Here is a 26,862-nt window from a genome sequence, read left to right as displayed (position 1 = left end):
ATGTACATAGATCTTTGAAGGTTGCCACTCAGGTGGATAGAGTTTGTAAGAAGGCCTATGGAGTATTATCGTTCATTAGCAGAGGGATTGAATTCAAGAGTCGTGAGGTGATGTTGCAGCTGTACAGGACTTTGGTTAGGCCACATTTGGAGTACTGTGTGCAGTTCTGGTCGTCTCACTTTAGGAAAGATGTGGAAGCTTTGGAGAGGGTGCAGAGAAGATTTACCAGGATGTTGCCTGGAATGGAGAGTAGGTCGTACGAGGATAGGTTGAGAGTTCTCGGCCTTTTCTCGTTGGAACGGCGAAGGATGAGGGGTGACTTGATAGAGGTTTATAAGATGATCAGAGGAATAGATAGAGTAGACAGTCAGAAACTTTTTCCCCGGGTACAACAGAGTGTTACAAGGGGACATAAATTTAAGGTGAAGGGTGGAAGGTATAGGGGAGATGTCAGGGGTGGGTTCTTTACCCAGAGAGTGGTGGGGGCATGGAATGCGCTGCCCGAGGGAGTGGTAGAGTCAGATTCATTGGCGACCTTTAAGCGGCATTTGGATAGGTACATGGATGGGTGCTTAATCTAGGATAGAAGTTCGGCACAACATCGTGGGCCGAAGGGCCTGTTCTGTGCTGTATTGTTCTATGTTCTATGTTCTAAAGGTTGTAATTTGGCATAATCCCAGCTCATTCATCCAGTAGGTATTGTTTGTTCCTCTGCATTTGGGTAGTTCTTAATTGACAACAGTTTTAATGCCTTTGCAACCAATAGGTTTAATGTTTTGACTACTCTGTGTAAAATAGTTCCAGGAAACCATCCTAAATAGTTTGTTCTGCTAGCTCGAATTAGCTTCAAAGGCCTCTGTCCCTTCCAGTCTGTGTAATCTTCCCGAGCCCAAAAAAGGTCCCTACTCTCCACCAACTCCTGTCTCCTGTGCATGCCTGACTTTAATCACCCACGGGTAAAAACAATGACTGCAGATGCTGAAAACCAAATACTGGATTAGTGGTGCTGGAAGAGCACAGCAGTTCAGGCAGCATCCAACGAGCAGCGAAATCGACGTTTCGGGCAAAAGCCCATTCCTGATGAAGGGCTTTTGCCCGAAACGTCGATTTCGCTGCTCGTTGGATGCTGCCTGAACTGCTGTGCTCTTCCAGCACCACTAATCCAGTATTTAATCACCCACTACTGGTGCCCTTGCCTTCAGCTTCCCAAGCTCTGGACATCCCTCTCAAACTCTCATCCTGCTTCTTTAAGGAGCTTCTTAACCCTTAGCTCTGTGGCAAAGCATTTTTTTTCTCACGCATTGCTCATCAAGATTTTGGATTTGTCTTTTCCATACCTCGTTGTTTTTTGTGTCTATAAATGAACTCTCTCAGTTGCAAACTTAAGCCACTCCAGTATTTCTCTTGACGTTTACTGTCGTCCTATCCTCTGATCCTCTTTTCTGAGCTGCTTCCAGGTGAATGTGCCAGATTGTGACAAATCTGGAACAGTACCCAAGGTGTGGTCCGACCAGAGTACAGTACTGTTAGGTTTTGGCACATTGTCCTCTGGTCTGTACTATGATTAGCTTTATTGCTCAGCGTTCTATTTATATATTGCAATGCCTCACCATGATTGTGTTAAGTGCCAAATCTACTAACACTCGTTGACTGCTGCTGCTGTTCTTTAAATGGCCCTTTGGCTTGTACTTTGAGCTGAGGTAAGTGGAATACATGAGGATCCAGGATCCATCCATTGTTCTTTGTCAATGCACTAGTGTCCACCTGGCTGGCAGGTTCAAGGCATCTAAATGCTTCTGCAGAGACTTGATAAATGACGTCAAGAGGTTGCGTCTTGAGTTCAAGCTTCTGCTGAGCTAGTCCTACTTAGTAAGAGTGAATTACTGTGAATGCTGGCGATCTGGAATCACTGAAAAAACCCAGTAGGTCTGGCAACATTCATGGAGAGTGAGAAACAGAGTTAATGTTTCAAATTCCGATGTAAGTCTTTCTCAGTACCACTGCTACTTAGTGCCTTGCCTGCTCACCGGCCATTTTGGAATATTAGTTAAACAAAAAACCCAGGATTCTGCGTCCAAGTAAGCAAGACAATCCATGACGAAAATACGCATAGATTTACTTGCTTGACACAAGCATGGAGCTGGTGGCATGGTGTTAATGTCACTAAACCAGTTATCCAGAGTCTGAGGGTGAACACTCTGAGCATACAGGTTCAAAAAGGGTGATTAAAGTCAGGCATGCACAAAAGACAAGAGTTGGTGGAGAGCCGGGAACCTCTGTGGATTGGAGGATATCACAGAGACCGGGATGGGTAAATCCACAGAGGCTTTTGAAGCTAATGGCAACTGATGGAATTTCAATTCAATTAATTGTTGTGAAATTAAATCTCGTCACCAATGAAACCATGGGAAACCTGCCTTCCTTATATGGTCTGGCCTACAGGTGACTCCAGATGCACAGCAATAGGGCTGACACCTAAATGCCCTCTGAAACAGCCTGCCAAATCACTTCATAAAAGGGCAAGGAGTGACAGGCAAGAAATCCTGGCCTTGGCAACAATGCCCAAGTGCTAAGAAACGAAAAAAGGTTTGGTGATCTGATCAAAGTCTTCAAGATAGTAACAGGAAAATATGGGATAGATAAAAATAAACTATTTGCACTGGTTGGGTATTCTGGAACTAGGGGGCATGGTCTGAGAATTAGGGCCAGACTGTTCAGGAGAAATGTTAGTAAACACTTCCACAAAGGGGGTAGAGGTTTGGAAATCTCTTCTACAAATGGGAGTGGATGCTGGATTAGTTATTAGTTTTAAATTTGAGATCAATAAAGTTTTGTTAAGCAATGGTATTAAAGGTATATTGATCCACAGGCAGGTGTCTGGAGTTAGGCACACATCAACCGTGATCTCACTGAGTGTTAGAACATGCTCATGGGACTGAATGGCCTACTCCTGTTCTTATGTTGGAGGCAAAAGAACTTCAAACGCTGAAATAAAATAGAAAATGCTGCAAATGTATAACAGATCTGTCAAGTGCCTGAAATGTGTGATCACCCTTCTGGGTTTTGACCTGCTGAAAGATGAACCTGCTTTCTCGCTGTTTTGGTTGAAGATTGCAGTATATTGCGTGCTGTATGGTTCAAATCATTTCTGCAACGTGCATGCAGTTCAAATACACAGTCTTTTCACTGTTGACAAAATACCTTATTGATTCTGCAATCCGATTGCTTTCTTTCCTTCTGTCACTGGACAACCTGCCAATTAGGTAGGAATAGTCTAGGCCGCTGCAGAACACGCTCCCTACAGCGCTAAGCAGCAGAAGCTTGCTGTCATCAGCTGAAGCATTACCGAGTGCTCTCCGCACCTCCTTCATAATCTGAAACGACAACAGTAACATGCAACTATTTTCAGCAATAACAGATGGGGAACGGGCAACAAAGCTTTAGAAAACTTCCATTCCTCTGCATCTCTGGCTTTAACAAGGACCCAAGTCTAAGTTGCAGAGTCTGGCTAAACAGTCCTTGAAGCACTGATATTAACAGAGAAAGCTGTTGCGGGCATAAAGCGAGTGGTGGTTGCGGGTGGGGGGGGGGTGCGGGGTCTTAAGATAAATCCATGCTGACTTTCCCAGAAAGTGAATGGAAAACCGAACACCCAATGGAACTCTGCGCTTTATCTGTAAGCCATTTTTCACGCTACATGTGTTTGACATAGGAAATATTTACAGGAGACGTATTAGCTGTCTGTCATCCTGCAGTTATACCATTGGTACTATTTTGCACAGCAAAACCTGGGAGGAAAGCACATCATTTATCGGGTTACTTAGAGCTTTCGAGATCAGTGAGATCTGAAGCTGACAAAATGTATCCGATGGCAAAGGGCAGAAATGTAAGATAGAAATGAATGGAGAGGCCTCAAAAGGGAAAGGTGAAGTTGCCATCAACCTAGCATTGGGTGCCTTACTCGTTGGAGGGAGGACTAGTGGTGGTTTAACCTGAGGGTCACTATGCTTGAGGTGAGGGGAGAGATTGAGAAGGTGAGTCCTTCATGGCAATTTCAAACAGTACACCACTGCACCCACAGAACTGGCATCAATCGGCATCACAAGCCAGCCAGCCAACTGAGCTAACCAATCCTCCAGTAACCTCAAGTGCAAGTGCAAAATGGTCTGGACAAGGAGTTTGACCAAACTGTTCTCAATTGTGCATATTAACGGGGTTTCCCTGTATTTCCATTAAAAGTTACCGCAGTGAAGCAAGGCAACTTTGAGGAAAATCACCTCCAAAATTGGGCCCAGCAGCCAATCTGATTGACATAAATTCTTAATTGAGCAATAGCTACATAAATGCAATGGTTAGGGCTTCCCCAGACAGTCATTAGAATGCGCAGTCATAAGTTTGACACAACGTTGGGAAAAGGTAGCGAGTGATTATTTAAAGTAGAAAGTAAAAACACTGCGGAGAGAAAGCATAGGGCAGTGAATAGTACAACACAGTACAGGCCCTTCGGCCCACGATGTTGTGCCGAGCACTTATCTTAATCTAAGGTCACCCTAACTCCTCAATTTGCTGCCATTACTCCATTCCTATAATTTTCAGAGAACAGTACTGAACATCGCAGTGAGAAAAGACACTTATTTGGGGTTGACAACTGGCTGTGCCCATTTCGTAAAGAAGTTATGTTATTGTATGGTGAAACAGACTACCTGACTGGAGTCTTTGCCTTTATTTGGCAGAACACCCCCACGAGTGCCTACCTGTCTTGTGATTTATTGATTATAGTACAATCCCACATGTGTTGAAATTGGTGCAGAGATAGGGCAAAAAAAAAGACCCATCAGGAGGAGTGAAAGGATGACGTTTAACTCAGACTCATTGCACTGCAATACCAACCGGCTGCTGAGATTTCAGTAGTGCTTACAAATTACGTCATGCTTTACAATAATGTCAACAATATAAGGAAGCTGTCTACTTTAATCTCAAAGAAATTGTGCTGCTCTTGGGACAGCTGTCTAAGCAATGAGTCACATTCTAAATAAAAACCCAGCATGCTTCATTCTTGGTTGTCTCTTAACCTTTGGTTCCCCACTTAATGGACAAAAGGTGTTTCTTATCAGCTATTTTTCTGTCAATTGTTTTCTCATCAATAGTCAAGAACAGCCAAGTAGTGGTTGGTAATTCAAGTATTATCAGAAAAAAGACAACAGTATAAAAATGAATTCAACTATTCATTAATTTTATTAAAGGACCACATTTTATGGCAGTGATATGATCTACATGAGTCATTAAAATGGGGTAATTTTATTTTTATTGTGAGACCCGCAAGGTAAATGATTCAATGACAACATTAATTTATATAGCACCTTTGATGTTGCAAAGTATCCTGAGGTGCTTCACAGAAACTACATGGGATATAGGGTCACATGACCAAATGCTTGGTGGGTTTTAGGGGATATTTGAGAAGAGATACAGGAGAGAGATAAAACGGCAGAAAGTTTTAGGTGAGCAATTTCAGACCTTAGGGCCTCGGCAGCCAAAGATGGCACAATTAAGATTGGGGATGGGCAAAAGGCCAGAATTGGTATCTTTACGACTGACAGAAAAAGCCAATAGTTGTTTACCTACTGTGGAAAGGTTAACTGAGCAGTGTTTATATATTACTAAGGTAATACAGAGTGCTCATGAATACATCGATTCACTCTTAAAATTGCCCAAATACTGCATGAGCTTTAATGAATATACAGCAAAGAGTCCGAAAGAATATATGACTAAATTATTAAGGTCAGCACTTTACGAGTGTTTGCTTTGGGTTAGTACAGTTCAAACCTCTGAAATAGAAGCATGGAAGTTAAACACCACTATTTACTGTGTAATTTCCACACAAAAAAAGCCAAGGAGGAAAAGGAAATTTTGAACAGCAAAAGCATGAATGGTTGGATTGATTATGACATAAAGCTGCCATCCCTCCTCCAAGAGATGCAGCAGGCATAGCAGGACGTCACTGAGATGGTCAATGCAAACTCCCAAATCTACAAGATTCAAGTGGAAGGTGAAGGGCACTCAAGAAATGGCAAATCCAGTGTGACAAGAACTAAAGTAATTGGAGCTGGAGTAGGCTATTCAGCCCCTCGTGCCTACATTCAATAATACATGGCTAATATACTATAGCTGTGACATTTTCCCAAACTATTCCCCCAGTCCCAAAAACTTTAATCCCGAATATGCCCAGCAACGGCAAACAAGGGTCCTCCATGGTAAAGATGCCCAAAGTTTAACAGAATTTGGGTATGCATGACAAATTCTGGCTGAGACAAGACCCAGTGAAATTTTACTTCTATCTTACTTGCACAGGCAAGCCAATAGGAGGGTGCCAACCAATACAATAATGGCCTTGTTTTTCATTCATTTGTGGGATGTTGGTGTTGCTGGCTGGGCCAGCATTTATTGCCCATCCCCAATTGCCCAGAGGGCAGTTCAGCATCAACCACATTGCTGTGGGTCCTTTGTCACAAGTAGGCCAGACCACGCAAGGATATTAGTGAACCAGATGGGTTTTTCCAAAATTCAACAATGGTCAACGTTACACTCACAATTCCAGATTTTTTTTCTATTGAATTCAAATTCTACCATCTGCCATGGTGAGATTTGAATCCAAGTCCCCAGAACATTACCTTGGTCACTGGATTAAGAGTCCAGCAATGACACTACTAGCCATTGCATCCTCTAAGCTTTGAATATTTAGCATGAATGGAGATGGTTGTAAATGAGATAAGTAACATTAACTGCATATATAGAAACATACAACTTAGTGCATACTAGGTGATGTGGGCCTTGATCCTGGTTTCTCATTCAATCATATTATGGGTAATCTGTTTGTGTTTCAAACTCCATGTGTGAGTGGCATGGTGGCTCAGCGCTTAGCACTGTTGCCTCACAATGCCAAGGAACTGGGTTTGATTCCAGTCTTGGACTACTGTCTGTGTGGAGTCTGCACATTTTCCCTGTGTCAGTGTGGGTTTCCTCTGGGTGTTCCAGTTTCCTCCCACAGTCCAAAGATGTGCAGGTTAGGTGAAATGGCCATGCTAAATTGCCCGTAGTGTTGAGGGATATGTAGATTCGGTACATTAGTCAGGGTTTAGAGTAATAGGGTAGGGGAATGGGTCTGAGTGGGTTACTCTTTGGAGAGTCAGTGCGGACTTATTGGGCCGAAGGGCCTGTTTCCACACTGTAGGGATTCTGTGATTCTGATCTGTCCCCTATAACCTTTGATACACTTTCCGAACAAAAATCTAACGATTCAATGACCCTGCCTCCATGCCTTTAACACCACATTTGCACCTTCTGATTTTCCAGCTGGATTCTGTTAATATGAAGAATCTAAAAAACATTAGAAAAAGGACCTTGTTTTTATAATGAGGATAAGATCACCCCATTGCACTTCACATGGTTTCAAGTACTTATTTTATCAAAAGAATGTCATCATGCCATAAACAAACTCATAAATGAGGTAAGCTACCCCATGCTTGTAGATGATGCCTTTGGGTTGAAGAACAAGTTTTATGTTTGAGAGGATTAGTTTTTCTGGTACAGCTGAAATGATTAATTATTCTGAATGGACGATTTACTAGGTTCTTAGTCACAAGAATCTATATCTGAAAGGACAGTCTTAAGTTAAAGTGTGGATCTTAAGTTAAAGTTTGTTTAAAAATGCCTAGGCTGTGATATGATGTGGAGATGCTGGTGTTGGACTGAGGCGGACAAAGTTAAAAATCACATGACACCAGGTTATAGTCCAACAGGTTTATTTGGAAGCACTAGCTTTCAGAGCGTTACTGCTTTGAGTTACCTGATGAAGGAGCAGTGCTCTGAAAGCTAGTACTTCCAAATAAACTTGTTGGACTATAATCTGGTGTTGTGTGGTTTTTCACTTAGGCTGTGATAATGCAGTACTTTCCATGCCACTCCTATGAAACTTCCCATCCCTACTGAGACCCAGTGGACTCTTTAAAGTTTTAAAATACAAACTTAAAATATCAGTTTCAACATGAGTGGAAACAAGACACAAGGAGCTAATAGTCTTCGAAATATTAAATAGTCTTGGAAATATTAAGCAGGTCACTGGTGTTTATAGCAGGAAAACGTATGGAAGAACTTATGAGGGCAATATAATGACAGTAACAAAATGGACAGAAGAGATTGGGATTAGGTGTATTTTGCTGGCTCTGTGTTGCTATTCTGATGTCATTTTTATGTGATTTGGTGGTAGACTGCATAGAATGTAGAGATCAGAGGTAGAACTAGGAACTAGGAGCACAAGTAGGCAATTCAGGCCCTCAAAATTGCTCTACCATTTACTACAATCATGGTTGATCTCATCTCAGCCTCGATTCCATTTTCCTACCTGCTCTCCATAACCCTTCAACTCAGTACTAATTAAAAATCTGTCCATCTCCTCCCAGCATCCACTGCACTCAAGGGTTGTGAACTCCACATAAGAACAATGAAGAGTTGTGAGTAAAACACTGTATGTTATACTGATGCTCAAAATGTGAACTGCAAAGTACCTGAGCACACATGCTGCATTGCATTGTGTGGTGTCTCATCGAAACCTTAGTATATAGAGTCATAGAGATATACAGCATGGAAACAGACACTTCGGTCCAACCCGTCCACGCCGACCAGATAACCCAACCCAATTCAGTCCCACCTGCCAGCGCCCGGCCCATATCCCTCCAAACCCTTCCTATTCATACACCCATCCAAATTCCTCTTAAATGTTGCAATTGTACCAGCCTCCATCACATCCTCTGGCAGCTCATTCCATACACGTACCACCCTCTGTGTGAAAAAGTTGCCCCTTAGGTCTCCTTTATATCTCTCCCCTCTCACCCTAAATCTATGCCCTCTAGTTCTGGGCTCCCTGACCCCCAGGGAAAAGACTTTGTATATTTATCCTATTCATGCCCCTCATAATTTTGTAAACCTCTATACGGTCATCCCTCAGCCTCCAACGCTCCAGGGAAAACAGCCCCAACCTGTTCAGCCTCTCCCTGTAGCTCAGATCCTCCAACCCTGGCAACATCCTTGTAAATCTTTTCTGAACCCTTTAATGTTTCACAATATCTTTCCGATAGGAAGGAGACCAGAACTGCACGCAATATTCCAACAGTGGCCTAACCAATGTCCTGTACAGCCGTAACATGACCTCCCAACTCCTGTACTCAATACTCTGACCAATAAAGGAAAGCATACCAAACGCCTTCTTCATTATCCTATCTACCTGCGGCTCCACTTTCAAGGAGCTATGAACCTGCACTCCCAGGTCTCTTTGTTCAGCAACACTCTCTGTACAAGTTTGTGAAGCATGAAACCTCTTTAAAATCTAATCTGTGTGATTACAACTGATACTTGTATACATAGGTGTTTAAAGTAACAAAACAATTTAAAAAGGTCCCACATAAGCTGCAAAAAACACCATACACAGAAAGGGAAAGGAGAGGAATTATACTGATAGATTGTTCGTGGAAAATGCAATGAATGGGAAGAATGCATTACACTTGATTTGTCCATTATGTTGAATACTTATGTGCCATCATAGTAAAAGAATGGAAATCAGAAGAAAAGACAGCATTTTAGGCAGTGTACAGCACAGTGCAAATGCTCAGCTATTTTGCATAAGTGGAAAGTAAATTTAAATTTGTTTTGGAATTAATTGCTGAGATTTGACATGGCTGGGGCAAGGCTGACATCTGTTGTCAATCCTTCGCTAAGGTCTGGTGATCATGAAGGGTGCTATAAAAATACAAGTCTTTCTTTTCTCAAAACGTGCTCACATCCCATGAATGAAGGACACCTGTAAACATGGAACCATGGGGTTTTCAGCATCAAGCTGTTTTGCCAAGGTTTACAGCATGGAGACAAGCTCTTCCATCTAACATGTCAATGCTGCCTAGTTTTCACAACTAATCTTGTTCCATTTCCCTCTGTTTGGTCCATATCCCTCTATACCTATCCTATCCATGTACCTGTTCAAATGTTTTTTAAATAAGTTAACTTGTACTCACCTCCACCACTACCTCTGGCAGCCTGTTCCAGACACTAACCACACTCTGCGTGAAAGAAATTTCTCCTCTGGACCCTTCTGTATCTCTCCCCACTCACCGAAAACCGATGCTTTCTAGTTTTGGACTCCCCTACCATGGGGAAAGCTGTTAGGTATCTATCTTATCAATGCCGCTCATGATTTATAGAGATCTAAGGCCACCCAGGAGAAAGTGAGGACTGCAGATGCTGGAGAGCAGAGTCGAGAGTATGGTGCTGGAAAAGCACAGCAGGTCAGGCAGCATCCGAGGAGCAGGACAATTGACATTTCGGGCATAAGCCCTTCAGCAGGAATGAGGCTTGTGGGCCAAGGGGGTTGAGAGATAAATAGGAGGGGGTGGGGCTGGGGGGGAAGGTAGCTGAGAATGCAATAGGTAGATGAAGGTGGTGGTGAGAGTGATAGGTCAGAAAGGAGGGTGGAGCGGATAGATGGCAATGATGATAGATAGGTCAAGAGGGTGGTGCCGAGTTGGAGGCTTGGGACTGGGATAAGGTGGGGGGAGGGGAAATGAGGAAACTGGTGGAATCCACATTAATCCCGTGTGGTTGCAAGGTCCTCATTTCCCCTAATTTCCCCTTTCCTCCTAAGGTAACCCGGCCATCCTAGGTATTAATTTCATAAGCACTCTCTGAACTGTTTCAGATGTAGGATTGGTCTGAAAGGAATTTACAGCCACAAATTTTCAAATAACGGTCATCTTAATAACGACCAACTCAGTGCTTGGCCAGTGATGCCCACATCCTATGAGCAAATTTTCAAAGAATGGTGGTAAGATATTTCAACAGATTCCTTGCAAATATGTGTTTCTGCGTTGGTTACAGCAGTCTTGTGTGTGTGCACGTGCATGTGCGAGAGAGAGAGAGAGAAAGCACAGCAGGTCAGGAAGCACCTGAAGAGCAGGACAGTCGATGTTTTGGGCTGATGTTTTCATGCTGATTGCGGTTCATGCCCAGCCAACCCCCTAGGAAGACCAAATTAGGGTCAGCCAATTCTGACACACTCAGCCTCTCAGAAGAAAATGAGGCAGTTGAACGAGGGAAACAAAGAGCATTGCTAAAAGCACATTTAGCATTTCGAAGAATGGAACATGGACCGACAGAACTGGGAATTACTTGGGAGGCAGGCGGGTGGAGGAGTGGGATTATAATTGGGATTTTGAAATTGACAGGGTTCAAGTTGAGGCCTGGACCAGAACTCTTTGGTTCAACAGGAGGCATTAAATAGGGATGGCAGTGACACAATGGGGAATGTCAGTAGATTTCACAATCCAGAACCCCAGGCTGATGTTCTGGGTATGTGGGTTCAAATCCTACCACAGCAGATGGTGCAATTTGAATTTGGTAAAATTAAGAACAAAGAGCTGTCTTAATTGTGACCATTGTTATAAAAGCCCATCCTTCCAATCAGGAAAGGAAATGTGCTGTGCTTGGCCAGTGGTGCCCTCATCCATTGAGTAAATTTTCAAAGACTAGGTGAAAACCTGTCCAGGATGAAAAGTGATAGATTTGGAAAAGAAGTAAGAAAACACGACATCACAGACAGGGTTTAAAGCTTTTGGAAAGCGTATGAAGAAATACAAGTTGATTTGATCTCAGAATCACAGAATCGTTAAATTACAGCATTCTGCCCTGCATCGATTCTGTTCCCTACTGCCAATCTCCTGCCTTTTCCCCAAATCCCTTTTCGGTCAAACTGGACAGGTATCTTGAAGAGGAGCTCATCATCAGGTGAATGGAAGTTGAGAATATCCCACTACCTGGGTTCATAAAACAAACAGTAAATGCGAGGAAATGACTGGAGGAAAAAAAACCCAAACTTTTCAGTGTTTGACTGCTGTGTTCAGATTTCGACATGGCGAAACTGTATTTAGTAAGACTTAATTTATTAGGTTAGATGCTGGCTCTCTGTACACATTCAAAAGGGCACTGGACTAGTTCCAGATTGGGACAGTAACCGCATCATATGAAGAAGTTCACGGTCTTTATAAATAACATGCATGTGATCTGCTGGACCAGTTTCAATCACTGGTGCTGGGCTGGGAAAGGAATGACTCTGAATATTGTCTTCTTTTATTGCTCCTGAATGTTTTCTCCCGCCAGAAAACTGTGTGGGTGGGGAGGAAGAGAGTTTGAGAAGGAGGGAGAGGGCTGGGAGGGGAGAACTCTTTACTTGTGATGCTCCTACTATCACAGTGTGGGACAACCTGATGGTAAGGGTAAAATCACCCCCTTGTTTATTAATTTACTCATTAACATAAAGATGGAAATCAATGAAGTTTATGTTAATTGTGTCTTTTATCTTAACTTATTCAAGAAGCATAGTAATTTGTAGCATTGCGCAGGTCTCTATCCACCCACACTCCCCAACCCTTGCAAAACGGAGATTTGATCACCCATCTATACAGTCATATACTAATTAAAAATAGCGTGTTATGGGCCTTACCTCGGGTGTTAATGAATTGTTGTCTGAAGTTTGGCTAGAGAGCAATATATGTGTAAAACCATCTTGCTTCCTAACAACAATGTCCCTGAAACGATAGTTGCTTTCATTCTGTCGTACACTGCATCTGAGCCGTTTGTCAAATACATAGTCTTCCTTGTCTTCCACAAGCTTCCTCTTCACAGAACATGGCAGGTTAGCTTGTCCATTGGAAATCCCTATTGAAACAGAATGCGGTGAAGTGTCAGTCTGCAAAATGAACAATTCCATTTAGTCAATGAACATTACTGTTAGCAAGCATGGAGCAATCTATTTTTAAAATTATCTCAAAGACGGAGGCATGTTTAACTGAACTGTTTGCAAGTTTGCGTCCTGCTGCTTGCAATAATTAAAAATGTTCATGCAATCTCCCAGTATGTGCACATCAGTGAACACTGTAGGATAAAGACCGGCGTTGCCCTGGGGGAGGGGGAGTGGGGGAGGGGAGAAGCTGAATGACTTGGTGTCATTGTAACACCAATACTTATTACATACCTACTCCGTTTACCAAAGGAGAATCGGCAACTGATCCATCCTCTGCAAAGTCCTGCTCTCCCAGGTCCACATTCACTTCCTGTTGCCTTGAGGTATTGTCAAACTGTAATGCATTTTTGCCATGTCTAGCATCCCCATTCTGAAATGAGTTATCAGTCTTTCTGTAAGGCATAATCTGTACTCCACTCGCAGTTGTTCTGTAATGCACTGTTTTAGTAGCGATGATTTTCTTGGGCTCTCCAGATGTGTGCTTTCCATCCCTCCCTATTGTACCCCGCTTTTGTTTTTGATGTGCATTATTAGTCCGCTTTCTTCGTAATCCTCCACCCTTCCCCTTTGTGGATTCATAGGCTCTCAGTGGAGAAGTTCCATGATTGTCCCTTAAGACCTGTCTTGGGCTATTTCCCCGTTTCCCTGATTTAGTTCGCTTTTCTTTGGAAGCGTTGAGTCCATTAAACTCATCAATAAATTCTTCACAATGCAGGAGGTGATGTTCTGGCTCCCAAGTGTCTTCATTACTTCCATAACCTTTCCATCGTATAAGGTACTCCCATTTCCCTTTTTTATTTTTCCTTTTATCGACAATCTTCTCTACCTATTGGAGAGAAAAGGTGCTGTATCAGTTATTGCCATCATTTCACGTCAACCCTGAGGAGCTTTGTGCAACCTTCCTTGTGTAACTTTCCATACTGCTTAACTAAGCATTGACAATTAACCTTTATCAATCAGAGACAATAATTCACATAGAGGTCTGTCCTCTCCCCAGTAGTTTTCTCTACTGTAGCATAAACAGAAATGTAGATGTGTGTGAGTATACACAAAGGGAAAAAACACTTTTTCACAAGCAAGCTCTGAACCTTCCTTTTCACCACAAGGAAGATTCTTTCCAATTGGTTGGAAGACGTCTGGAATCTGAAATGTCGAACCGAATCTAGCATTTCTCATTTTCATGGGGATGGGCTGTGGTTCAGGCATGTGTGGTTTATGGAGGGAGCTAGCTACATGGATGGCCACCTGCTTCAATTCAAATTGGACTTGGGAATCACAGCTATCTGAAAGTTGAAGTGTGGAGACTGGCACAGGACTGCTCTCAGTGCATTCTGTTTGGACAGTTAGGGTAGCTCCTTGGGAAAGGTAGGTCATCCTCAGGATATCATCTGAAGACAGCTTGAAGAGAGGGGTCAGGACTTCTTTGGGAGGGTAGGGTGTCAGGTATTCTTTGTGGTGGTGGTGGGGTAACTCAAATACCTTTTGGGATCATTAACCGTGCAGCAGATTATGAAGAAAAGGTGCAATAACACTGGAATTACCGACACTGTCAAGAAGTATCGACTCATTTTATAGATGTTTACAAAACTATGAGGGGTATAGATAAGGTGAATGGGGTTATCTTTTCCCCTAGGGTGGAGGAATTCAAGACTAGGGGGCATATTTTTAAGGTGAAAGGAGAAAAGTATAATAAAAGATGAGGGGCAACTTTTTTTGTGTGAAATGAACTTCCAGAAGAAGTGGTGGATGCAGGTGCAGTTACAACGTTGAAAAGGGCCAAGCGCAGGCACGTGGGACTAGTTTAGCTTGGAATTATGGTTGGCATGGACTTATTGGACTGAAGGGTCTGCTTCCATGTTGTATGACTCTACAGCTCTAGGTGTTAAGAGATGTCAAGAGGTGTCCAGAAGTAGCAATAAGTAATTGAAGCAGTGTTAAAGTAGTTAAGCCCAGTCAAACTATGTGTTTTTTTATGAATTGAGTGTTTTTCACAGTATGTGTCCTTTGCAATAAGAAAACAAAGTACTGGAAGTTTATTTTTCTCCAGTGTGGGTCGATATTTGTGAACACCAGTTGAGTTGACAAGGTAGGTGGAGGGAGAAAGGATGGTAGATGGAAGTAGGTGAAAGTAGGCACTAAGTTGGCAGAGGGGGTAGGAGTGGCCATGGATATAGGTCGAGGAGCATGTGGTGTGAGGTGAGGGTGAGGTGTGTCGGGGAATGAGATGGAATCAAGCAGGTATGAAGGTTGGAGGGCTGGAATTGGCCTGACTCCCACTCCAGGCAGATCCCCCAAACAGAGAGTGGGCAGTGCGGCCTGTCATTTTTGGAAGTCAGATAGCCGGAAATTTTCCTGCCTCTGTGCGTCCAACCCAGGAATGACAAAAGGGACAAGAGTTTTTAACTCCAATTGTTCTAAAACATTTCAAGGGCGATGGAATCCCCAGATCTTTTGCTTTTCCTGAAATACCAATAATTTTTTTTTGCCTGCGGTGAGTATTCTTCAAACTCTATCCATACCTCCCTCTTTTGTTTCAATGGACTCTGACTTCCTGCAGAAATGTCATGGCACTATAGCCTTCCCCTCGATGGAAGTCCAAACCCAAACATGAACTTGAGCTCAAAAAACTAGCTCAGCTTCACTCAAAGGCTGAACTCAGAGTGGACCAAACCCTTCATGTACCGTTCACCTTCAAACTCTACTTCCTGCCCATGGCCCTCCTCAACATCGTACATCGCCTGCTGCAAACCACATTTTAGTCACTGACCTCCTCCCTTTCCACTTCAGGAGTAACGTCTTCACTAAGAATGTGGTCAGAACCGTAGGAGTTGAGGCAAACAGAGGAGGGGAAGCGAGATAACCACATTGGACAGAAAAAGAGACGGGAAAATATGTTACTGAGATGAGGTAAACAAAGGTGGGTAGGGGAAGCTCAGATGCAAGGTAAACCCTGATGTGGCATTTGTTTACAGAGAGCAAAGGAGGTTTGCATTATATAGCGCCTTTCATGACCTCAGAATGTCCCAAAACACTGAAGACACTCCATGAAGAGAAGGTGCACCAGTGAAGTGGCTCTTTGGCAGTGGAGACAAGGGTACACCATGCAGAGTTTTGTCATTGTAGAAAGACGTGCACCCTCAATCCAACTCAATGATCCACCCAACCACAATCACACAAGTCTAAATATGAGAACAATGCTACATTCCTCAATTTTATAGTAGATCACCTTAATAAGCACAAATCTAAACAAAGAAAACAAAGCAGCAAATCCAAACCCTTATGTGTCTACAATGGGTTCCAGTTTGTTCAGTGAACATCTCAAAAGGCAGGCCAACTATTTTAACTCTGCCTTCAGGGTGTCACTGTTGCGATGGATTCCTGTTCAGGCCTTGACTCAGTTTGATCGGTACAATTGCTTGTGGGACAGGAATGACTGCGGGCATGGGATGAAAACGGTATTTCCAGAGAGTGACACTGAATCCCATTGGCTCCAGAACCTAAAGTGGTTTTCAATGGAAGGGCAGGGGGAATGGGAAATCCATTCCCTTTGAATTAATTTCCATAAAACCTCTTGAGGAGTTTGCTAAAGGGCTAGGTGGCGACTTTTGAAGCTTCTGAATCTAAGCAGTCTACTGCGTATTGGTACAGCTGTGGGGTTCAAAGCAAGCATAAGTTAAAGACTTATTTTTAATCATACTGCATCATTGTGTCAGGTTCTGTGCTTTGACACTCATTTGTTGATTTGGCCTCTTCTGGTAGTGCATGGAGACTGCTGTCTTATTTGGTTGTCTCCCTTCTCCCTGCAAGACAACAACAGACCCCAGCATGGCTTGCCACTCAAGCACTGCAGTTAGCTCCCAGGTTCTGGTAAATCTCAGTGCTCCGCTATCTTCTTGGAAGGTCTTGCCACTTGTTGAGGGCACTCAACACTTCTTGACAGCTCGTCAATTTGGCAAGTTCCAAGGGATTCGGGCCATTTCTGCACAATTGCCTGCAGTTAACAAACTCAAAGGGCATCAGATTGGCCATGCCTCTTCCTCCGCCCCCTGAAAAGATCTCTCACTCACATCCCCTAAGGGATATCCAAATATCCAGCCTCATGAAAGAAACCTCAACCCCCACCAAAAGGTCTTTAGATTTGAAGATCGCACAGTATGAGTGATAAATGTGTATATGGGATTAGGCTGTGGAGATTATCCAGACCACAAAATGAAATTCAAGCCTATGGTGCTTAAACAAAATACAGATAAATGAGGTTTTTTTAATGCATAGCCATGAGTGAGGTCCAGGAGCTAATATTCACATATGAGAGCAAGAAATGTTTTCTCAGTACACATATCTGTCAGGACAAAGTTAGCAATAACTTGTCAAATCATAAAATCTAATAAACTAACTTGGTTTGAAGGTGACCTAGTGGAGGTTTTCAAGATCACATGAGATTTTGATACCAAGTAGATCAAAGTTCACGTTGATGAGTGAGTCATTAACTAGAGATTCACCTAACCTGCAGATGTTTGGACTGTAGGAGGAAATCCAGGGGAGAACATACAAACTCCACACAGACAGTTGCCTGATGTTTGAATCAAACCCAGGTCCCTGGCGTTGTGAGATAGCAGTGTGAATCACTGAGCCACCATTTTTTCTGAAGATGAAGATGAAAGCTTCTGCAATCAATAATGTTTTGAATAGGAAGACTCTTGAGGATGAGGAATGTACAGGGTGATGGATAAAGTACAACGGTTCTTTCACAGAGCCAGCAAATGGATGGCAGGCTGAATATACGAAACAGAAAATAATATACAGAAGCACAAATAGGCCATTTGGCCGCTTAAAACTGCTCTGCTATTCAAAAGGATCATGGCTAATTTGCACCAAGTCTCAATTCCTGATTTTTTGCCAGCTTGTGCTAACTCTCAACTCCCTACCTCCTCTTGAAATACTTTCAGTGATCTTGCCTCCGCACCTTGCCTTAAAAGAAAAAAACTGCAGTTATAGCAAGGGAGATTCAATCTTGGCCTTCAAAAGGAAATTAGGTGAACGCCACGAGAGGAAACAAAATTGCAGGGCAACAATGAAAGGCCAGGGGGTTGGAAGTAGCTGTGCTGCCCTTGCACAGATGCTACACAGCTGTAACACACCGATAATTTATCTGTGAACTGAAGAGAAAAATGACAGGGGGGAGGGTGACACTAGGCACATGGACACACAAGATGGCTGCTGAGCCATCAGTTGGCCAACTCGACACACAAGATAGCCGCCAGATCACATTATGGAGAGAAACAGCAGAGCAGATATAGACACTGCCTGGGGCCACCAGAATGCCAGCACAATGCACTCACAACCCAGTTGATTCGTTTAAGGCGGGTGGGGGAGATAATACACATGAGTAATGAACACTGCCCGCCGAAGTGTCTGGGTCTAGCCAACATCTCTTATAGAAATGCTAACAGCTTGATACAGACTCAATACAAAATGCCAGAGCTACAGTAATCGTCCTTCTCTGGAAGAGCGATTAACGCCCATAACTACAGCAATGGATTTCCGTGCAGACATTGAAGCTGACAATGTCTACACTGAAACTGACAGTGACCATGCAGAAATTAACAAAGGCTGCGCTGAAACAGACAAAGCCTATCAAAACTATCAACAATTCTGCAATAATTGCCATAAACATACCATGTTACAAAGACAATAATCTCATCACTGACCTAATGTATCACAAGATGTATAAAAGTGTCTTGACATGTGCTCCGGGTTGAGAGAAGACTCCCAGCTGACCACTGTGCTGTTGGTGTCTTTCTCTCCCTAGAGCTCCAGTATTTCCTTGTGCAATAAACTCTGTCAGTGAACCTGATTCTGACTCTGAGAATGGTGTTTTTCCCCACAACAGAACCACACTGTAACAAATTTATCACTGAGGGATAGAATATGAATTAAATGAAGACCTTTCACAGTTTATGTGAGAATAACAAAGGCCACTGATTTTCAGTTTTCGTATAAAAATAGACAATTGCAGAATTCAATTCCTTAAAATACGGGCCATGTAATATAAAATTATCATTTATTCAGTCAATGGTCTTGACAATATAGTGAATGATCCAAAACAAAGACAGAAGTCACTGGAAAAGCTTAGCAGGTCTGACAAGATCTGTGAACAGGAATCAGAGTTAAAGTTTCGGGTTCAGTGACCATTCCTCAGAGTGATCCAATTTCCAGGCAGCACGGTGGCTCAGTGGATAGCCCTGCTGCCCCACAACGCTAGGGACCCGTTGTTTGATTCCAGCCTTGGGTAACTGTCTATGTGAAGTCTGCACATTCTCCAGGTGTCTGTGTGGGTTTCCTCTGGGTGCTCTGGTTTCCCCCCACAATCCAAAGATGTGCAGGTTAGGAGAATTGGCCATGCTTAAATTGCCCATACTGTTGAGAGATGTGTAGGTTAAGTGCATTAGTCAGGGGTTAATGTAGAACAATAGGGTAGGGGAATGTGCCTGGGTAAGTTACTCTTCGGGGGTCAGTGTGGACTTGTTGGGCTGAAGAGCCTGTTTCCACACTCTTATGATTCTATGTGTAAGGAGGCTACAAGGTGCTATAATTTTGTAAGAGATTCCTCAAAACACAAATCCTAATCTTTTCCTTCCCCCTTCAGGGTCCAAAGGATGTTACAGCACAAGGAGAAGACCATTTGGCCTATCATGACTAGCAACCACACTCCCCTCTTTTTCCACAGCCTTGCATTTTTCAGTTCAGTATTTTACATGTTTCAATGAGATATATGATTCTGTTACTTATAATTTTCCTCACAAATGCACTTGGAACAATAACCAAGATTCAATTAACATCATCTATTTACTACTGCTGAGGTTATTTCAAAAGCTGGTAGAACACAACAAATTAAATGATAAATAGATATCCAAACTTACCCCAAAACTGATTCCACACAAGGGCAATTATAAATTGTTCCTGTATTTATTCATGAGCACTACTTCCTCCTTACCCTAAGTAGATCATTTGGTTAAATGGAAATTATATGGCCTGCACTGCAAGAGGAATAAGATCAGCTACAACTTATGGCTGATCTGATAACTAAACAATACAAATAGTGACAGGTTAGAATCTGTTGTTACATAGTTTATTCATCCAAGTGTTAAACTGCATTTGAATTGTTTTGAGTTGTCACTTAATCTGTTGAATCCTAAGAATACAGGATAGATAGCAAGCACTGTAAACTCGCTGATTCCAAAAGCATGTGCACCATTTCCTAAAGTCATAAAACAATTCTATATGCTCAGCAGCCAACCCAAGGTAAAGAAAAGGTGCAGCATTTGCATAGTGTCTTTAGCAATCTCAAAAGTTATTCAGTCAACAACCAAATTAAGCACAGTAAGATCCCATAAACCACAGAGATTAATTAACTTATCTGTTTTTGGTTTTGGCAAAAATATTGGTCAGAAAGCATGTTCCCTCACAGCTTGCAACCTATTACCAGTCTCTCCATCGCAAACATTCCCACAATTTTATTGTATACATTGCATGATCCTGTTGGAGTCAAAAAAGGTACTGATGCCTACTATATATTTTTACACTACAGCATGAAACAAATGTCAGCTAGCTATACTTTGATACATTCAATTCCCTTTTAAAAAGAGCTATAGTTTTTGCTACATCATTGCTTCTGCTAAAATATTCTAGACCTTAAAAATACTGAGTTAAAAAAAAACTCCTAATACTCTCTTCTTTTGATGTAAACTTGAAACAATTTGTTTCCTAGTTGTTGAGTAACCAACACATGTAAGCAAAGATGTATTGATGATTAGTATTAGACAAGTCAGACAGACATCAGGATGGACATGTAAGTTACAGTGTTGTGAAACTAGCTTTCCCATACAAGATGAGGTAGAACATGATAGAAAGGTACAGGTAAAAACAAGGACTGCAGATGCTGGAAACCAGATTCTGGATTAGAGTGGTGCTGGAAAAGCACAGCAGTTCAGGCAGCATCCGAAGAGCAGGACTAGAACTGAAATTCATTCAAGTCAATATCAACTCTTACTTCCATTCTGAAAGGTCACTCTAGATATTAGTGGACATGAAAGCATCAAAGGAAGAGTATTGTTGCCCCATGGACCAGAACTAGTACCATTCTGTTCCTGAAAGATCTTTCTGCCTCTCCTTGCTCACTGTAACTATGACATGCACTGAAAGGACAGAAGATAAGCACTATTTAAAAATATCACTTTCTTGCAAGATCTGACTAGGAGGACAGGGAATTGCTAGTTATGCCTGTGTGGTCACATGATGTGGAGGTGCCGGTGTTGGACTGGCGTGAACAAAGTCAGACGTGACATGACAGCTGGTTACAGACCAGCTCATTTGAAATCACAAGCTTTCGGAGCACTGCCCCTTCGTCAACGAAGTAGCAGTGCTCTGAAAGTTTGTGATTTCAAATAAACCTGTTGGACTATAACCTGGTGTCATTTTACTTCTGACTTTGTGCAGTCACGGGAAAAGGGTTTGATAGATAACAGTCTATCAGAGAGAAAGTAAGGGCTCCAGGTACCAGAAGCATCAATTTCGCCCAGCCAAGGTGTCTCTTGTGTCTCTGCAACCGAGGACTTGGGTTCTAGTGCTACTTATCCATCACATGATGCTGGATGACCAGATTGAGAGAAACTTGAGGTCTCATTGCTGCTCCTAATGTAGATCGGGGTACATACCCAGGCCGTGCCCAGCATCAGTAGCACTAGTGAAGTACTGGCTTCTTTCTTACGCCAATGCCACATTCAACACCTCCACCCCTGCCTCAGGTCTGGGGAAAATATTCAAGGAATGGTAATCTAACCATCCCTGTATACCACCACTTGGGACAGACAGGCCAAGAAAGGTCAACACAAATCACCACGGTTATATTCATAGAGAGACAGGCAGCTAAGCCATAACCACAAGGCCAGTGGATATGAAAAAAATGGCAGAATGCCTGCTGCTTTCACCTCAACAGAAGTGAAACCTTGATCCCTTCGTCAAAACAACACTGAGGGTTATATTCTAGTAATATTACCGAGGATATTAATAATAGTAATATTACTAATGTTAACCTTATGGGTAACCCTGAAAATTACCTCATCTTCAAAACTAGTCCATTAGAGATGTTTATTTCTTTAAGAACAAAATGAGCATGGCCACACTACGAACAACTGATGGAGAAAGAAAGCTCAGAAGGATTTGGTGGTCAAATCACAAAAAGCTAGCATCCAAGTTCAGCATAATAGGGAAGGTGAGTGGAATGTTGGACTTTATTTCAAAAGGGAATGGAGTCTAAAAATAGGGGAGTCTTGCTATTTTTAGACTGCTTTGACTTTTGAAATAAAGGCCAACAAAACTATACAAGGCACGACTGAGACCACACCTAGAATACTGTGAACAGTTCCAGTTGCCTTATTAAAGGACAGCCACATTCGCATTGGAGGCAATCCAGAGAAGGTTCACAAGGTTGGTCCCCAGTATGAAGGGACTGTTTTCTGAGGAGTGGTTCAGTAGGTTGGGCCTGTACTTACTCCAGCTTAGAAGAATGAAAGGTGATCTTATTGAAACATTTAAGATTCTTAGGGGATTTGACAGGGTAGATGCTGAGAGATCCGCTTGTGGAAGAGGCTAGGACCAAGATTGTAATCTCCAAATAAAAGGTGGCCCATTGAATACTGAGTTAAGGAGGAATTTCTTCTCTGAGGGTAGTGAATCTGAGAAATTCTTTACTGCAGAAGGCTATAGACGCTGAGTCATTAAGTATATTCAAGGCCGAGGTAGACAGATTTTTAATCAGTAAGGGATGCACAGGTTACGGGGAATAAGGCAGGAAAGTGGAGCTAAGGATTCTCAGATCAGCCATGATCACTCTAAATGGCAGAGCACTCAATGGATTGGATGGTCTATTTCTAGAATCATAAAATCCTTACAGTGTAGAAACAGGCCAACAAGTCCACACTGACCCTCCAAAGAGTAACCCACCCAGACCTATTCCCCTACCCTATTACTCGACAGTTCCCCCTGACTAATGCACCTAACCTACACATCCATGAACACTATGGTCAAATTAGCATGGCCAATTCAGCAAACCTTCACATCTTTGGACTGTGGGAGGAAACTGGAGCACCCAGAGGGAACACACGCAGACGAGGGGAGAATGTGCAAACTCCACACAAACAGTCACCCGAGGCTGGAATTAAAGCCAGGACCCTCGCTGTGAAGCAGCAGTGCTAACCAATGAGCCACTGTTCCTTATGGTCTGTTTGTGAAACCTGACTATATGTAAATTGGACGCTACAAAACAGGAAGACACTTCAAACACAATCAATTGAATGTGAATTACTTTGAATATAAGATCCTAGTACCCTGACCCTTTGTCCCAACTGTGTTGAACTTCTACATGAACTGACCCTTCCTGCTCCAACCAAATATCTCTCAATTACACTAGTGAGCAAAGATACATCAATCCCAGCCCTGAATTACCACTGCCCACTGGGACACTGAAAGTCAAGCACCCACAATCCTCTGAGAAACAATTTCTCATCATCTCATTCCTAAAACATAAGATAAATGACTCCCAGTTCATGACTTAGACAGGCAAGGAGAGTGGGCAGATGGAACACAGTATGGAAAACATGTGAGATTATGCACTTCGGTGGGAAGAATACAGGTGTAGACTACTTTCTAAATGGGGAAAGGCTTCGGAAATCTGAAGCACGACGGGGCTTAGGAGTCCTAATTGAGGATTCATTTAATGTTAACATTCAGGTTCAGTTGGCAATTAGGAAGCTAATGCAATGCTTGCATTCATTTCAAGAGGCTAGAATTCGAGAACAATGATTTATTGCATAAGACTCTCATCACATCACATTTGGAATATTGTGAGCAGTTTTGGGCCTGCATCTCAAGGAAAGATATGCTGGATGTGGAGGGGATCCAGAGGAAGTTAACAAAAATTATCTCAACTAGTATATGAGGAGCGGTTGAGGACTCTGAGTCTGTACTAAATGGAGTTTCAAAGGATGAGGGGGGTGATTTGATTGAAACTTACAGAACACTGAGAGGCCTTTATAAAGTGGAGAAGATGTTTACACTAGTCGGAGAGACTGGGACCTGAGGGCACAGCCTCAAAGTGAAGGGATGACCCTTTAGAACTGAGATGAGCAGAAATTTCTTCAGCCAGAGGATGGATAGTCCGTGGAATGCATTGCCTCCATAAGCTTCTGTGTAAAGTAATTGAGCGTCCTTAAGACAGAGATAGATAGGTTCTTAATTAGTAAGGGGACTAAAGGTTATGGGGAGAAGGCCGAAGAATAGGGTTGAGAAATATGTCAGTTATGATCGAATGGCAGTGCAGACCCGATGGACTGAGTGGCCTAATTCTGCTTCTATACCTTATGGTCTTCACAGACAGGAGAAAAGTGACTCAGCATTTAGTACGTCAAGCTCTGAGAGTTTCAATTAAGTGATTTCTTAACCTTTTTAGCTCCAGAGAATATTGGTCCATTTTATCAATGAGTTCTCAAATATCAACGCCCTCATGAGTCTCATAAACCCTTCTCTGTACCACTGAAACAAGTCAAGAAAACCCAAGGTACGGTCTCACCAAAGTCTGATAGGAAACAGCTTTGCTTCCCAAATAGGACATTTGTGTGGGATGTAGGAAAAATAGTGTTACTTCTGCAATTCTAATTACTTATACAAAGTAAATGAACTCACACCAGTGTGTAATTGTTTTAGCCAAGAGCTGAGTCAACAAGAATGGAAACTATGTGGAGGAAATACATAATTGTTTTTGTATTAGCTAAAATTGTATGCAAGAATGAAACATGACTGCAAAACAATGGTAGACATTACAGGCGAATAGATAAGATGTTGTGAGGGGAGGAAGTTAAGCTAGATATGCCTGTACAAACAGCAGGTATAAACATGTTCCCCACTTCTACAGAAACACAGGAACAAACCCCAATTAAAAGGGTCATAAGGATCAGTATGGTAGGGGAAGGAACAGATGGAGGGAGTAGATAATGGTGAAGAAAGAATATGCCTAACAATGACTTACAGCGGGATGAGGTCAAACGGCCTTGTAAGGCCAGAAATAAGCATTTTGTCACCAACAATGCTGGATAATAAACAGGGGTAATGGGTGCCAGTCTTAGGGAAGTGGAAGATGTAAACAGGGGAGGAGCAATGTAAAACAAAAGAAACCAAATTATATAAATGTTGTGTATAAATTGAATTTGGTGTGTGTGTATGTCCCTTGCCTTGTAGACATTGGACATCACACCCTCTTGCAAGAGTAAAATAAAGGACACTACTGATTCAGATTTTGTCTTGGACTGCAATTTATGAAGTGTGTGAGCTTTGTTTCTCACATTTGCATCTTAAGTTTCTGCATTTTCTTTATGCAGACCCTTGAGCATCCTCTGGTTACCATTACCGAGAAGACATAGCAGCAGAAGTAGACCATTCAGTCCATCACGTCTGCTCTGCCAATCAATGAGCTCATGACTGATCTGATAATCCTCAGCTCCTCCCTCCCTCTTCAGTAATTTCTTGATAAATATGTGCTGAACTTCAAAACTGTCCTCAGGCTTACTCCAGTTTTGGCAATATTGTAGGTCTGTGCTTTTAACGTCATGTAATTTTTCTTCTATCTGTAGTTAGGCATGGCTTTGAGACATCCTCAGGATAGAACAAGATTCAATTCAAACACAAAAGGGTTTCCTTCAATGAACTGGAAACAGAGCTGTAATAAACTACTCATCTGGAGAAAGTAGGCCATAAAAAAATGGAGGATGATCTAATTTGTGTCACATATGCATCATAGATGCATCAGCCTGAACAGATCAATAATAAAAGCAGGTGAAATTGAAATGATGATGCGCATCTACTTCCATTGATGCTGCTTTTTATGGGTTACACTGTCATCGAGCCTAACACCCAAATGATTCGTAGATTAGACTCTCTCTTCGAGCACCTTTTTGCTAAGAGCTCACCCTGTAAGAAACAAGACCAGTCACTCAAGATGAAGACAAAACAAAAATAAAATTAACTATATCCATCATTTGTAAACACTTCTGTTAATACTTTCATTGCAAAAGGATAAGTATCCCTCTCTGACCTGCCCAGTATGACAGGTAGCTGGATACTGAAATCAGCAAACCTCCTGAAAGTTTTGAAAAGATAATTTTTTCAATTAATTCATGGGATGAGGACATTGCTGGCTACATCAGCATTTATTGCTCATCCAATTGACCAGAGATCAGTTAAGAGTCAACTGCACTGCTGTGAGTCTGGAGTCATACGTAGGCCAGACCAGGTAAGGATGGCAATTTCCTTCTCTAAGGACATTAGTGAACCAGATAAGCTTTTCTGACAATCGACAATGGATTCTTGGTCATCGTCAGATGCTTAATTCCAGATTTTTATTGAACTGAAATTCCACCATCTGCCATTGCAGGATTTGAACCTGAGTCCCCAGAACATTACCTAGATTAACAATGGGCAAGTTAACAAGCCAACTGAGATGATTCTTGGAAGACAATTGGCATGAGCAAGGGTGAGATTCAGAAGGTCGTTTTTATAAATAATTGTGTGGAAAAGGCAGGAAGGAGAGTGGTCATATCTTCTAAGTGGAATACCTTGTGTGCATTGGGAGCAGTCACTACACCACACCACAAAATGCTCTTTGCCCCCTCCCCACATCCTGCCAGCTTTTATTCCTCCCTACCTGGCTACACAGCATATTGCTGTAGAGTGGTATTGTTGCTCATAACGTGGTAATGCATCAACTTTCCGTACTGCAGTTACAATCACCAGGGAAGCAATAGAATCATAGAGTCATAGAGATGTACAGCATGGAAACAAGTACTCAGCAAAGAAATGGAGATGTGTACTGACAAGTCTCTGGATCCAAGTGGACTTCATTGTCAAGTCCTAGGAGAAGTAGTTCATGAGGTAGTGGATGTGTTGGTGCTAATTTTTCAAAAATCACTAAA

General features: G+C 42.4%; 1 protein-coding gene across 2 annotated transcripts in view; it reads right to left on the bottom strand.

Annotated features, from left to right (window-relative positions):
* Positions 1-26,862, bottom strand: part of LOC140496296 (chromodomain Y-like protein 2) — a 150,732-nt gene that overhangs the window by 51,577 nt on the left and 72,293 nt on the right. For both annotated transcript variants that reach the window (XM_072595870.1, XM_072595871.1), the window contains exons 2-4: positions 13,073-13,667; positions 12,542-12,756; positions 3,202-3,374 (exon numbers count right to left, since the gene is read on the bottom strand). In XM_072595870.1, the coding sequence (XP_072451971.1) occupies positions 3,202-3,374; positions 12,542-12,756; positions 13,073-13,667 (983 nt within the window). The remainder of the gene's footprint in view (positions 1-3,201; positions 3,375-12,541; positions 12,757-13,072; positions 13,668-26,862) is intronic.

The sequence above is a fragment of the Chiloscyllium punctatum genome, chromosome 26, assembly GCF_047496795.1.
Source record: "Chiloscyllium punctatum isolate Juve2018m chromosome 26, sChiPun1.3, whole genome shotgun sequence".
Taxonomy (NCBI): Eukaryota; Metazoa; Chordata; class Chondrichthyes; order Orectolobiformes; family Hemiscylliidae; genus Chiloscyllium; species Chiloscyllium punctatum.
The sequence above is the reverse complement of the archived record's forward strand: the minus strand, read 5'-3'. Positions and strand labels throughout refer to the sequence as shown.